This window comes from Choristoneura fumiferana, chromosome 4, assembly GCF_025370935.1.
Source record: "Choristoneura fumiferana chromosome 4, NRCan_CFum_1, whole genome shotgun sequence".
Classification (NCBI taxonomy): domain Eukaryota; kingdom Metazoa; phylum Arthropoda; class Insecta; order Lepidoptera; family Tortricidae; genus Choristoneura; species Choristoneura fumiferana.
The window spans coordinates 6,379,837-6,394,310 of NC_133475.1; the positions used below are offsets into that span (position 1 = coordinate 6,379,837).

The 14,474-nt window shown below is 37.8% G+C and overlaps 1 protein-coding gene across 1 annotated transcript in view; it reads right to left on the reverse strand.

Annotated features, from left to right (window-relative positions):
- Positions 1-954: 954 nt before the first annotated feature.
- Positions 955-14,474, reverse strand: part of LOC141427363 (A disintegrin and metalloproteinase with thrombospondin motifs 1-like) — a 64,203-nt gene continuing 50,683 nt past the window's right edge. Inside the window, 6 exon segments of the mRNA XM_074086704.1 lie at positions 955-1,606; positions 1,609-1,750; positions 2,965-3,097; positions 4,466-4,570; positions 9,064-9,183; positions 14,117-14,217. Of these exon segments, the coding sequence (XP_073942805.1) occupies positions 1,476-1,606; positions 1,609-1,750; positions 2,965-3,097; positions 4,466-4,570; positions 9,064-9,183; positions 14,117-14,217 (732 nt within the window). The 3' untranslated portion in view covers positions 955-1,475.

Genomic DNA, 14,474 nt, shown 5'->3' on the forward strand with positions numbered 1-14,474 from the left:
TTCACATCATTGAATGTCTGTGGTCGGATAAATGGCGTCTTTGTTTACACTTTTCATAAATTGGATCGAAATACAATATAATTGCTGCTTAAGAGAGAGGGGGAAATTTTCGGAATTTAGAAATGCTTCAGGAATTACCTTGGAGTTTTAGTAAAATATCTACCTACGATAAAATCATAGCATAATATTTATTTGTTTTAAGGGGTTTTTATATTCAGAACTTCTTACTAACTAACTGACTCTAAAAATCTTATTCACTTCTCATGCTCCTAAAATGTTACTTTAGTCTCTGCATATCGGGACTAAGGCTCCTTTTTATTCTCTAGGGATTAAAGTATTTTTTTTTTAAATTTACGTTCGAAACCCCGAAACAGCCAACAGGTGTTTGTGAATGGAGGATTTTTAGGCGTGGAAATAACCTCAAAGTGACAACTGTGCATAAATATTAAAAAGAAACACGATTTAATTTCGTGATGCACAATTAATGATTACGAATATGAATCTATTGAATTACTTTAAGGATTAATTCATTTTATTATGCATAGTCCAATTAGTTTTAAAATAGTTTTCAATTTTGAAACTGTTTTCTAAATATGCAAGCTTTCAAAGCGTCACTTCATAAACAATAAAAGAAAAGAAAAAAACAGAGCAACATTTTTTTTTTCTATATGAGTTGAAGTTTTGTACAGATTTTGTTCATTAGTCGAGCGTACGTTTTTAAAAAGTAATATTGTCATTTTGAACAAAACATTGTTTTTTAGTCCCTTGAACAATCTACTATGTTACAGCCAGAAATTTAGGTTACCTACTATTTCTATAGGGAAAAGGAAAATTTCTCGGAATGCAAATAAGAAAGTAGCTCGCAGCAGTTAGCAATTTGAAGTCAAAACGGGAACCTTATTATATTGTTTTCCTGAAATTAATAGGTAGCAGTTAAAGTGAAAAAAAAAAAACTATTAAATTAGCACATTTATTATGGAAGTTATGGCACTTCGTTTCGCTTACATAAACCAGATAACTAGAGGTAAATAAACAATAAAAATGTATACTTAATGACAGCACAATACCAAATACTGATTACATTGATATGAACTCTTTTTACAAAGGTACTTATATTCCACATTCTGTCGAAAAAGGTTCGAGTAATCTTGAAACATTAAAGCCATAGCAAATATGGCGGCTATTTTGTACATTTACCGACAGATTTACTAACTGAATATTATCTAAATGTACACAAATGGTTACCTAAGAGCGCTGGCGACGAGTGGTTACCATGATAAGGATGCACTCCGCTCTTGTTTGTCGCTGTGCCTTTTTCTAAGTAAAAAAGAGACTTCCTGATCTACAAAAGACAAAAGGGCGCGCGTATAGATCTACTAGTTATTGAAATGTACCCCTGCCAAATTACTTCAGCAGCAAGGAGACGCATTGAAATACAATCAAGGTCACGCTTCTTAGTTGTTTTTAGCCTCTCCTTAAGTCAAGTTTCTGTCTGTTCGGCCGACGCCAGCGCAAGCATTGCAGCAGTACTTCCTGAACTGCGGCAGCTCGCAGTTGCGTCGGAGCTGTTCGGGGGGGAAGAATTCGCAGTACTTGAGGGCATCGGCGGGGCAGGGCGTGAGGCGCGAGGGCAGCGGCGCAGGCGGCAGCGGCGCCGGCGCTCGCGCGGCTTTGTTCCGCAAAGGGCTGCGTCGGATGCGGGGCATACTAGAGGGCGGTAGGACACGCCACGGCCGCATGTTGTCGAACACTAGAAAAGGCATGAGGAATTTAATTAAACATAGGTTTACAAGTCAATAAATAAAATCAGCTGGCTGTGCTCCTGCGGTGCTGGCTTAAAATCAGCACTCAGGGGTGTTATAAACGCTTCAGCATTATGCTGAGCTAGTATCTGATTCGCAGATGTAATTAAATTACACACTCTATCTTTATCCTTCGTGTTGTGTATTTTGTAATATAAGTATTAATGTTGAAGTCGTAAATAAATAATATATTTTCTTCATTTTTTTTCTTTCTTTCTTTCTTTCAAGAAGTAAATAATATTAAATAATGACCCGGATAACTCACGTCTTAAATCGAGTTTAGCTCGACATGTTTCGGGCTAATCCGTAGCCCTTCGTCTTCGGAGCAACGCGACTCAGCGGCTGCTGCAACACGAAGACGAAGACGAAGGGCTACGGATTAGCCCGAAACATGTCGAGCTAAACTCGATTTAAGACGTGAGTTATCCGGGTCATTATATTTAATATGAGTGAGTCTCACGGTAGTTTCATGTTCAAAAGTAAATTAATATACTTAATAAATATAATTTATTGAACTCTGCTGCAGCCGGTGTTACGAAAATGTAATTGGTGACCGTTATGAAATAGTATGAAATAAGGTACCGTAGGGGTGTGCGCGATGTGAGGGGTGAGTGCATGTGGCACGCGTAAGCGCTATTGGCGTGCGCGACTGTCTAATGCGCAGAATCTCCTCAACATTAACGGTCAACACTACAATTCTGTACCACCGGCTGTATGATGTATTTACCTACATACACAGGCTTTTACATACATATTTAGCGGAACATAACATCTGCTATAATAATGTCAAACGTGTTCCTCTGAATGTAGATTTGCAGTAGGTTTATAAGTCTCAGGTATGTTTTGTACATAATACTACAGATTTAATATTTAATTTGATTTGAACCATATCATTGAATTGGTACATGGGGGAGGCCTATGTGGTCATCGTGGTGGAGATCGTACGGCTGATATGATGATAATGATATCGTTAAGTACGGCTAAGGACTTTAAGTCATGAGCCACCATGGAACCTTTTCAAAGGAAAAGTCATTACGATTTTCCTTGTTTATTAATGCGATGTCACTATGACGTTTACTGTGAAATGGTTCCAGGGTGGCTCATGCATTAAACAAGGACTTTAACCGTACCTAAGTTGCTAAACATTAATGTTAAAAAAAACCTGTGTCCATGGCATCTCCTGCCAGTATACTGGGCACGGCAGGCGGTTGCACGGCTGCTGCCGGTCCGGCTTGGGGTCGGGACACAGCGCGGGAGATACGGCAGCCCTTATTAAATCCCTTCTAGACGAAGACCTGAAATAATCATGATTATGTTGAGGAAGATCACTCTTGAGAGTTACTCGATATATAAATGTAAAGGGAACAATAAGAACGAGCATTAGGACGGCAAAGCCTGTCGAAGACTGGCAAGCTGCTAAAAAATTACATGATTCACAGTTGATACATTTTATATATTTTCTTACTTTGCGCACCTCGTCCCGGATCACATCGGAACACACACAGTGAGTGTTGTGTGTTTGGATCGGGTGATAAGTGAGAACGTGTTCAATGGTAGGTATTGAGAGTACGTGCAGTTGACGCGTAAGAATATGTAAGAGTATACAGAGCACAGTCTACATTAACATCATTCCGCAAATATGTTCAATGTTTAGCTGATGTACTCCCTCATATGTTTTTTAAGTGATGTCAAAATCAGATCAGTTTTAGAATCCCTATTTCATACTGTAGCAAACTCCTTGGAGTTTTGTACTTTTTGCTGTATTTTTTGTAAAGTTCTTTTTTTGTATATTTTTCTAAGTACTTGTCATTATTGCTTTTGTGTTGTGTGGTTGTGTTTTCAAGTCAAAATATTATATTTCAATTTTATCATATTATTTCTTCGTTTGCTTTTTAGTTATTACAGTCCATTCATACGTTTCACATACTATAGGTAGTTCCACCGGAGTTGAAGTGAATGATTACACACACAGCTACAAAAACAACTGATTGCACAAAAGGAGAATGAATGAAATGAATGAGTAAATTATGATTGGTTTTTTGGAGTATTTTTGTATTTTTTTATTTCAACTCCAAATTTGTTAATTTTACGGGTATCCCGTGAAACCATATCGAAAATACAAACTGAGACATGGATGCACAGAAAAACCAGAAAAAGAGACCAGCGCTGGGAATCGAACCCAGGTCCTCAGCAATCCAGCAGCAGAAAGAGTGTGACATCTCTCGATGAGAGCGGAACATAGATGTCGCTAGTGCTGCTGCATAAGTAGCGTAGTAGAAATAAGCAACCTGAGATATGTATGCATAGGAAAACTTCGTGTCTAGATTCCTGTCCAGCGGTGGTGTAGGGGTTACAGCACGGATTGGTGAGGACCTGGGTTCGATTCCCAGCGCTGGTCTCTTTTTCTGGTTTTTCCCATGTCTCAGTTTGTATTTTCGAATGAGTAAATGTCAAAATCCCGCCTATCATTACACGACATGTTCTTGTGTACGTGACCTCAACTCTGGTGGAACTACCTACACACTAGCTGTTACCCGCGACTCCGTCCACGTAGAATTCGTTTATCTCTATTCTGCGGGAACTGTGCAATTTTCAGGGATAAAAACTATTTTATGTCCTTTCCCGGGACTCAAATAGATTGAACAGAATGATTGAGAGCTTACGTGAGGTTAGTGTGTACACAAAAGAGCTGCCTCTCTTGCACACCTGCGCCGCCGCAGGTCTCGCTGCAATACTCCCACTCGCCCGCCGCCCACGCGAATTCACATCTGCGGATTAAATAGTTAGAAAAACCCTTATAGCTTTACTACTCATAGCAAAACCTGCCCGTTTGAGGTGCTGAGGTGAAAAAGAATTTTGAAATTCGGCCCACAATTGGCGGAGTTATCGCGTAACAAACATACGAAAAAAAACATACACTCGAATTGAGAATCTCCTCCTTTTTAGAAGTCGGTTAAGAATAATATAAAGTGCAATTGAATCTGTCGTATCCTTGTCTATTTTACACGCAACTGATGAATGAATTTGGACACGCGTGTAAATTGTGATTACAAAGAAACTAGAATTGGCGTGATAGCAGAAGTAAAGTGAAAATTGATTCAATTCGCCGACGCTACAAAGGGACCTAGTGAAGCTCGTGAATAATGTATTGGAACATAGAAGGCTTAAATAAAGATAGAATTTAGGCTTTGCTGGATTTCTTAGTACCGCGTAAGCAGTTTTCACACAAACTACAGACAAGTCAGTCGTAGCTGAAATAGAAATAGAATATTTTAGAAATATTTATTCGCACTTCGCAAATTACATAAAACACAAAATAAAACAAGTGTTAAGTACGTAGTAAGTAGGTAATAATGATGCGGATGGAAAATTGCTACAGGCTCCGTAATCCAGGATCCTTTTGTTTTGCAGCGGGAAGACGGGATTGAAATATTTTTTTTTCACCTCAGCACCTCAAACAGGCAGGTTTTGCTATGAGAAATCACCGTGAGACAAAGTAACTTTTTAATTTTTTTTTTAAATGCTGAGTACAGGTTGGGTCTACTCACTGAATGTCAAATATTTTAACCAAAGAGGATTTGAACTTTACTTTGATCTGTCATTTTTTGGTATTAAATATATATACCTAATAAATTACATGACAACGAAATATTTCCAAAATGTAAATTTTCCCGATCTTTTAATAAAGTATGCAACCTCGTTGCACGAAAGCCGCTTCTCTTGTTTTTTTTTTTTATAAAATAATTCCGTATACTGCCTCTACAGTTGGAATAAATATTTGTTAAATTGAATGAATTTTTAACAAATCTATTTATGTTTTTGTAATATATAATTTAATTTGTAAATCTTAATAAAATTCAAAAAGAAGTGGTGGCCTAGTGGTTTGACCTATCGCCTCTCAAGCAGAGGGTCGTGGGTTCAAACCCCGGCTCGCACCTCTGAGTTTTTCGAAATTCATGTGCGGAATTAAATTTGAAATTTACCACGAGCTTTGCGGTGCAGGAAAACATCGTGAGGAAACCTGCACATACCTGCGAAGCAATTCAATGGTGTGTGTGAAGTTCCCAATCCGCACTGGGCCCGCGTGGAAACTATGGCCCAAGCCCTCTTGTTCTGAGAGGAGGCCTGTGCCCAGCAGTGGGACGTATATAGGCTGGGATGATGATGATGATGATGAATAAAATTCATATTTAAAGGTTTTATGATAAATTATACGTTTATTGTTCTACCTTTTTAATAACCCCAAGATGAGGCTTTTTGCAGTATTAAAAAATAAGTGTGACATTAGTACAAGAAGTTCTTACAATGCATGTTATGAGTATGAGATTTGTATTGTATCTACTGGACACTTTTTTATGGTTTTAAATGTTATTATTATTTTTGTTTCTTAATAATCGGATTCTATTTTAAAATATCTGTTTGTTTTGTAAACAGGTAGGTATTATGTGGTTTTATTCTTATGTTACATTCTAATTATGTTCTCGCTGCTGAGGTGAAAAATTGTATGTGTCACACGAGACCAAAGTTTTTTTGCATCTCGTGTATTTGAATCCCTTGTTGCTCTCAGGATTCTAACCTAGAATCACTCGCTGACGCTCGTGATTCAATTATAGAATCCTTCACTTACTCGGGATTAAAAATCAACACTCGCAACAAAAAACAACTTTGCTCTCTTGTTGCACAATAGTTATATGTGCATTATCATTATCGTTGATCGGAGGAGAGATTACTTAAATTTCTCTCCGACTGTCACCATTGTGGTTTAGCTTTATACCTACTACACAGCCGTTACCCGCGACTCTGTCCGCGCAGAATTCGTTTATCGATATCCCGCGGGAACTATGCAATATTCCGGGATAAAAACTATCATAAGTCCTTCCCCGGGACTCAAACTATCTGTATACCGAATTTCATCTAAATCGGTTCAGCGCGTCACTGCCGTGTGAAAACCTCGTAAGTACCAAAAATTCCATTTATTGTACTTTTTAAATGCGAACGTGTATTACAAGATTTTCTCATAAACAGAAGTATAAAAAGTTTTTTGTAAAATTTTGTTACTTACGAGGTTTTCACACCGCAGCGACTGCGGTTTAGACGTGATGAAGTAACAAAAAAACAGACTTACAAATTTACGCATTTATAATATATTAGTGGGATGGGATATTATTATGGGATATATTTACAAGTTTTATTTAAGTAAGTACTTATCTTGTCGTGTTAGCATGGGTCCAGGGGCGCACCCAGCTTCAGATCGCCCGCGCTTGTTTTGTCATACACAATACTCAAAGACACCCTACATGAAACACAAGGTATATTATGTAGTGTGTAGGGCAAATACCCGCAAGGGATCCTGCTTCATAGGTAAACGGGGCATAATATATTGTAAAACATACAATTTCCAGGGGGGAGCAGCTGCCCTCCCCTGCCCCCCCCTCCCTGTGTACGCCCATGCATGGGCTTAATCTTGGAAAAGGAATTCAATCACCTTCCAGTATCCTGATTGACTTGAAATTTTGATATAAGTAGGTACATTATAATAATAATAATAAATAATAATAATAAATTCATTTATTTCGGGCAACTTGGCCTATATAATAAATACCTTACAGACTAACATACATATTTATATGACAAGGCAAGAACGAAAGGTGTCCTACCAACTAGACCACCAGGAAATCCGACTAACCAATCGAAATTCTGGCGCGAGAAGCCATAGAAGGTGCAGATGCCGTTCAGAGATCCGAATTTTTTTTTCGTATTAAAAAATAAATAAAAAAAAAACTTATTTTCATGTGCCCGAAATGGTCCCGCCTCAGCATAAAATGCGGACTCCTTTGGTGGAGCCAGCGCTGGTCCTCTGGCGAGACTATATATTTTTTTTAACGAAATCTTTTTTCCTTCTTAGGTCAGGGGTGGGGGACAACTTTTTCAGTTGTGGCGCACTTAAATGTAATCTTAGTAACTAAACTTATTTTGTTATAGCTCCCTAGCGATAGCAATTCGATTTCCACTAGATTGCCCAAGTTTCCGGGTTAACAGGAGCCCCACGTGCCGCCCTTGGGTACTTAACAGGGTGTCGCGAACAATGCTTGGGAATCCCTGGCTTAGATAAGGCCTAGTGCATACATACAATTTTTAATTGAACAACTATTTTGTTGTGTAATCAATTGGAGCGCGCTTACTGTCAACTCGATACCTATATAGTTGCTCGACAGAAAAGTCAAGCTGTGTCGATCTGCTTTTGATTAAAAAGTTGGACAAGTATCTCTATCAAATGCTCAATTGGTATTGTATTGTACCTATATGCGTAGACTATAGGTAGAGTCATTCACAATGACGCGTGCCGTGGTTCTTATTACAATGTTATTAATGGCCAATTTTGACAAAATCACGCGTCTTCGAGGATGGCACTAGATATACACAGTCGATCCGAGACTGCCGGTCTCGCATTAGCATTTGAAACGGCGCTACCACAGACTAATAAATAAGAGATACTACGTATAGCGCTATGTACGTCTCTTGTCAATGTCGCATTATAGCAGCTTGACCCGAGCGTTGCTGAAAGAAGACTGGTCAAAGTGGTCCATTTATTAAGAGATAAAAAACCAACCAAGTGCGAGTCGGACTCGCGCACGAAGGGTTCCGTACCATTATCTGTACAACATTAGACATTTATCAGATGTGCAAGTTGCGGAAAGTTTCCAGAAAGTTGGAAAAGTTCTCAGGAATTTCTGGAAATTATTACAAGATACGAGGAAACGTAAATTTTAGAAACGGGAAGTTTCAACCCCCATTCAAAATTGTGAGAAGTATCCGAAATTTTCTTAAAACGCGTTTGTTGTATGGGAGCCCCCCTTAAATAGTATTTGTTCACGTGTGTTTAGTGTTTGTATCACGGTTCACGAGATACAGCCTGGTGACAGACGGACGGACGGACAGCGAAGTCTTAGTAATAGGGTTTTCCTTTTTACCTTTTGGGTATGGAAACCTAAAAATCGACGATCGACTCCTTTAATTATTAAGATCGACGAACGACGATCGACTCCATTAAGTTATGAGGGGGTCAAAAGTGGCTCCAAATGGTTCCGTTAAAGTTACACACGGTGCTGCAGTTAAGTTCTGTTAGCTTGAACTTGGCTTGACAGGCTGCCGCGTGTCTAGATCAGTCGCGGCGAACTCGTTGCGTGATCTTTTGTCATACAAAATACGCTCACTACTCGCAAGTGTGATAGGGGTTTATTAGTAGGATTGTAGTTTTTACCTATGCATGTTGCAAGGCTCGTAGCGCGGCGACGCGCAGCGCTGGCCGCGCAGGCAGCGCGGGCGCACCAGCCGCACGCCGCCGCCGCACGAAGCACTGCACGGCCCTCGTTCCGACCACCTGCATGTATAGTATATTAATAAAACCGTTTATTAAGGGAAACACGGCCCATAAAATAAATACCTTACCGACTAACATACACATAATAAATAATTAGACGTAAAAAAATATCACCCCCACTTTACGACTATGGGATGGAAGGTCCTACCCTAAAAAAATATTTTCACATTTTTTTGTTACCATTTTGTCGGCATAGTTGCTATATATACATCCGTGCAAAATTACAGCTTTCTAGCTCTGATAGTCTCTGAGCAAGCCGTGGACGGACAGACAGACAAACAGACGGACATGGCGAAACTTTAAACTTAAACTAATCCATCTTTGTATAGTGAGTACCTAGCTCATTTTCATGCACAATTGTACAAATATTACGCTGTTGATGTACAGTTGTGGTCATATAATTAAGAACGATTTTTTATAGAGAAGATTTTTTCAAACTGACAAGTGTTACTAACTGCATGTATATTTTTGTACTTCTCTCGGTATCGTAAAACTTTTCCGTACTAGCGGTAAATTTATTTATACATATAATTGGCTAAAAAATAAATATATAAACTTTATACATTACATCTAAACCTAGTATTACTACTTACTGGCTGGTCATATAATTAAGAACGCTGAATAGTTTATTTTTTATTCAAATTATATAGAGAACGGACCGCCGCTTTGTGGTTTAGGTTATTATTCGAATAATTTTGGCGCCATTTAGTGCCGTAAAAGTCTTAAGGGCGATTGCTTCATATAAAAACAATGGGGAAAAAATAAAAGTTGTGATAAATCTACAAGAGAAGTAATACTAAAACTTCGCGACAAGAATTGGTCGTATAAACACATAGCCGATCATCTGCAATGTTCAAAAACTATGGTTTTCCACGCCATAAAGCATTTTGCCACGTATCAAACTACTTCAAATGTTCCGCGTGTACCTAGACAAAGAAAGTCATCTCGTCGAGATGATCGAAATATCGTTCGTTTGGCAAAACAAAATCCTTTTAAAGGGTCTAATACCGTCTAATGAGTTAAGAAAAAAATATTTTGGCGAAAACAACCCTTCAGCAATCTCGGCACGCATTATTCGAAGGCGTTTGGTAGAAGAAAAGTTGCACGGAAGGATAACAAGGAAGGTGCCTATGTTGAAACAGTGTCATAGGCAAGCCCGCCTTGCATTTGCAAGAAGATATGAAAACTGGACAGTCAGACAGTGGAAAAACGTTCTTTTTTCTGACGAGACAAAAATAAATAGGGTATGTTCTGATGGCAAACGATATGTAAGAATGGCCTTCAAATAAAGCATTCGACCCAAAGTACACAAAAGTGACTTTAAAGCATGGCTGAGGAAATGTGAAAATTTGGGGATGTTTTCTGGACATGGTGTTGGACCTGTTAGGCTGATAGAAGGAAACATGAATCAATTTCAATACAAAAACATACTGGAAGAAACAATGTTACCATATGCTGAAGGCGTGCTTCCGGTTATTTGGACATTCCAGCATGACAATCATCCCAAGCATACTGCACGTACCGTTAAGGAATTCCTCACATCACAATCAGTTTCTGTCTTAGATTGGCCAGCCAACAGCCCCGATCTTAACCCAATAGAGCATCTTTGGTGCGAAGTCAAGAAAAAGGTTTCAAATCGACAGTGTGGCAATTTAAGAGAACTGTATGACGTATTCTTAGAAGAATGGAACTCTATCTCTCTTGCGAAATGTCAAAAATTGATAGATTCAGTGCCTCGCCGGTGTAAGGCAGTAATAAAAAGCCGTGGACATGCTACTAACTATTAATTTTAGTTAAAATGTATTAAATTGCTTTTTTTTGTGTACAAACTTCACGTTAGTGTGATTTAGTTAATCTAAGTTTCAAATAAAAAAACTTTCGAGCAGTTCAATAAATCGTTCTTAATTATTTGTCCAGCTTCATTACTATTTTAATTTGTTACTAAAGAGAATAAAAACAAAATTTGTAAAAAATTGTCAGCAATTTTATTCTTTATTCTTAATCCCGTTTGCTCTATACATGAGGCTATTTCATAACGTAACTAGTTACTTCTAAGAAGGAACCACGACTACACATGACATGATTTAGTTAAAAATAATCTGGAACTTCAAATCGTTCTTAATTACATGACCACCACTGTATACTTTTAACTCTCTTAAATGGTTCCAACGGAAGACCAGCGTCGGCCGCAAGGTTGACATCATGCTGAGTTGGGACCATTTCGTGACAAAATTTATTTCCTTTTTTCGTATTCTTTAATTTGTAAAAAATGTCATGAATAAATGTTTTTCTTTCTTTCTTTCTTTCTTTCAAAAGACGGGGCCATCCCAGTCTCAATTAGGCTTAGTAATCTCGGTAGGCTCTGTCATTCTAATGTAATTCCTTTCCTAAAAAGACCTGGAGCGTAATTCTTGATATTGGAGTACCTAATTTATTTCTTAACCAGATTTTACCCGTAACTCCGTCTATTAAGAATTTGTTGCTCGCTATTCCGCGGGAATTATGCAATTTCCCGAGATAAAAACTATTTTTAGGGTTCCGTACCCCAAAAGGAAAAAACGGAACCCTTATAGGATCACTTTTTGTCCGTCTGTCTGTCTGTCTGTCTGTCTGTCAAGACCCTTTTTCTCGGGAACGCGTGGAGGAATCAAGCAGAAATTTATATAAAGTACTGAGGTCTACTGTCCCTTGGAGCTGTGAAAAAATCAAACTTCTAAGCCAACGTTTATGCTGCAAATTTCCGCTAATTTTCGAAACGCGCAAGGGAATCAAAATCTACAAGGTACTTCTCGTGAACTCAGAATTATGAAATATTGGTATAAAGGTAACTATTATAACACAACCAACTATAAAAGTCTGAAAAATCTTGATTTTTTATGTCTGTCTGTAATTTAGTGTAAATATCAGTGACCAATACAATCTGACCCCACAGTGCCTTCATTTTACTTAAGAGTAGGGCTCTGCATACACTGGATGTATTAAACCACTCGGAAAAAGCGAGAAATATCTTCAAGACACGATTCCCGTTTACTTACATACCCATAAATGTGTACGAAACCCTCGGTGCGCGAGTCCCACTCGCACTGGCCCGGTTTTTTTATTTATTATATTGACGGAGTCACGGGCAGATAGTTCCACATAAAAAATTAAAAATCGACCTAACAGCAGGCTCATCCAATACTTCCTCTAAACTAGTCTAAACTTTAGTCGTCGGCGTCAAACTTTGCACAGTGGATAAGAAGGCAGGTTTCCCAGCGCCCATCGGTTTAAAGATAAACGGACTCAGCGGGCAACTAGCTCCGACCAACTTTATAACGAGAATGTTTCTAACTAAACTGACCGGGGAGTATTATTAACGATACCCGGAATCCTAATGTTACGTTTAGCGCTACTAGGTACTAACTAACGTACTAAGCAAATGTAGAATTTAATGTATATTGTTTTAAGTACTTTGTGTAAGGGGACTAAAAAGCTGGTTCTGATGGAAAGATATCATAGCTGCCCATAAGTCTACTTACCTCTATGTGGGTGTCCATAACATAAAGTTGAATAAATGGCTGCGTTACAATACAATACAATACAATAAATCTTTATTGCACACCAATACATAGTAAGCAGTACAGAAAACACAGGTATATAAGTACACAGAGATTTTTGAGGTAAGCAATAGGAGGCCTTATCGCTTCAAAGCGATCTCTTCCAAGCAACCTTTACAAATGGAATGGATGGATAAGTAAGGAATAAATTTAAATTTGTTTTTTGGAGGACTCTCATTCCTATCCGTTCGGAAATATTACACGTTGGTTATTTACGTGATAAACCGATAATGCTGCGTAATAATATCAAGTACGAAAAAAATATAGTGCGACAATACTTTGCATTCGATTTTCCGGGAGTAACGTCGTGGGACCAACGTTTCTTTACGTTACATAAATTTCTGTGCAAAAACAAATGTTCGTATAAAAAGTCTATATGGTAACAAAGTCTCGGCTGAACCAGCAAATACAAACTTTTCTCTTACGTTTCAGCCATTACGACTGTCATTTAAGAATGCTCCTCGATAAAAAAGTATTACACGTTTTATTTTGTTCAGACTTGCTATTCACGTAAAAGACTTGACAGTAAATCATTATATTACCGCACAGAATAACTAATAGTACTATCGTATATTACGTTCAGTTACTTAGTTTCTCACTTGTTTGCTATAAACAATGTTGGAACTAGGTAGCTAGCTAGGTGGTGGGTTGGCTAGGTTGGCTCAACGTCATCGGTACTCGCATAGAACCGTTTTAAAAGTTTGAATGCATACATTCTAGTTCACTTTGACGGTAGGAAGGAAAATTTAAATGAAGTTCCATATTCACGTGAACGATTAATTAACGCACGAGGGAATCCGAGAGACTCGCTACAAGTTAGATCCCTATTCATAAACTTCTGTTAAGCTTGCGTTAACATTAGTTTGTTTTTCATCTATTAATTTTACATTTTCCTTATCCCTGACACAGATAAAAGATAAAACGTACATTTGGTAGGTATAACAGGTTTCTAAGTTTTTATGAATACATAAGTTCTAAATAAATACATAGGTAACTATCATTATTTTATTGTGTAGGTACAATAAACAAACCAAAAGCCTCGCGTATTTTACTTCGCATGTGTGTGTGTGTTAATTAATTTATAGTACCTAATTGTTCTCATTGTTGATGATTCACCGATTATTGTATCTATTCTTAAAACTTATTATAGGTATATAATGTGTAACTATGTAAGTAATACCTACTCGGTACGGAAGTTAAAGAAAAATGTAGATATTAACAGATTTGATAGAAGGTACATTACGTTAATTTACACCTGTTCACCATAATGTGCTGCATCACCATTCTGTCTCTTAATTTTAAACCATCATAACAAGTGGCAAAAATAATAATATTACCTGTATTCCATAGGGCGAGTGCGCGCGAGTGGCGTGCTGTAGTTAACCGAAATCTCCAATATAATGGATTCTTCTGTCACTATCTCATGCTCGGGTATAGCCTGTACATAAAGTAAATTAAAACATTTAGTATAATTAATCAAACAAAAACATACAAATTACAAAACAGAAGGTATTGAATTTAGAAAATCTAAACTAAACGAAATACTAAACCTTCTGTAAATAAAACACCGATAATAATTAAAATTATAAATAAACAATCTTTTAATATAAACATTCCGTCCAGTACCTAGCCTTCACTGAACGAATTCTTTTGTAACAAAAAAACTCAGGCTTTTTGAATAAAATACGATAAAGG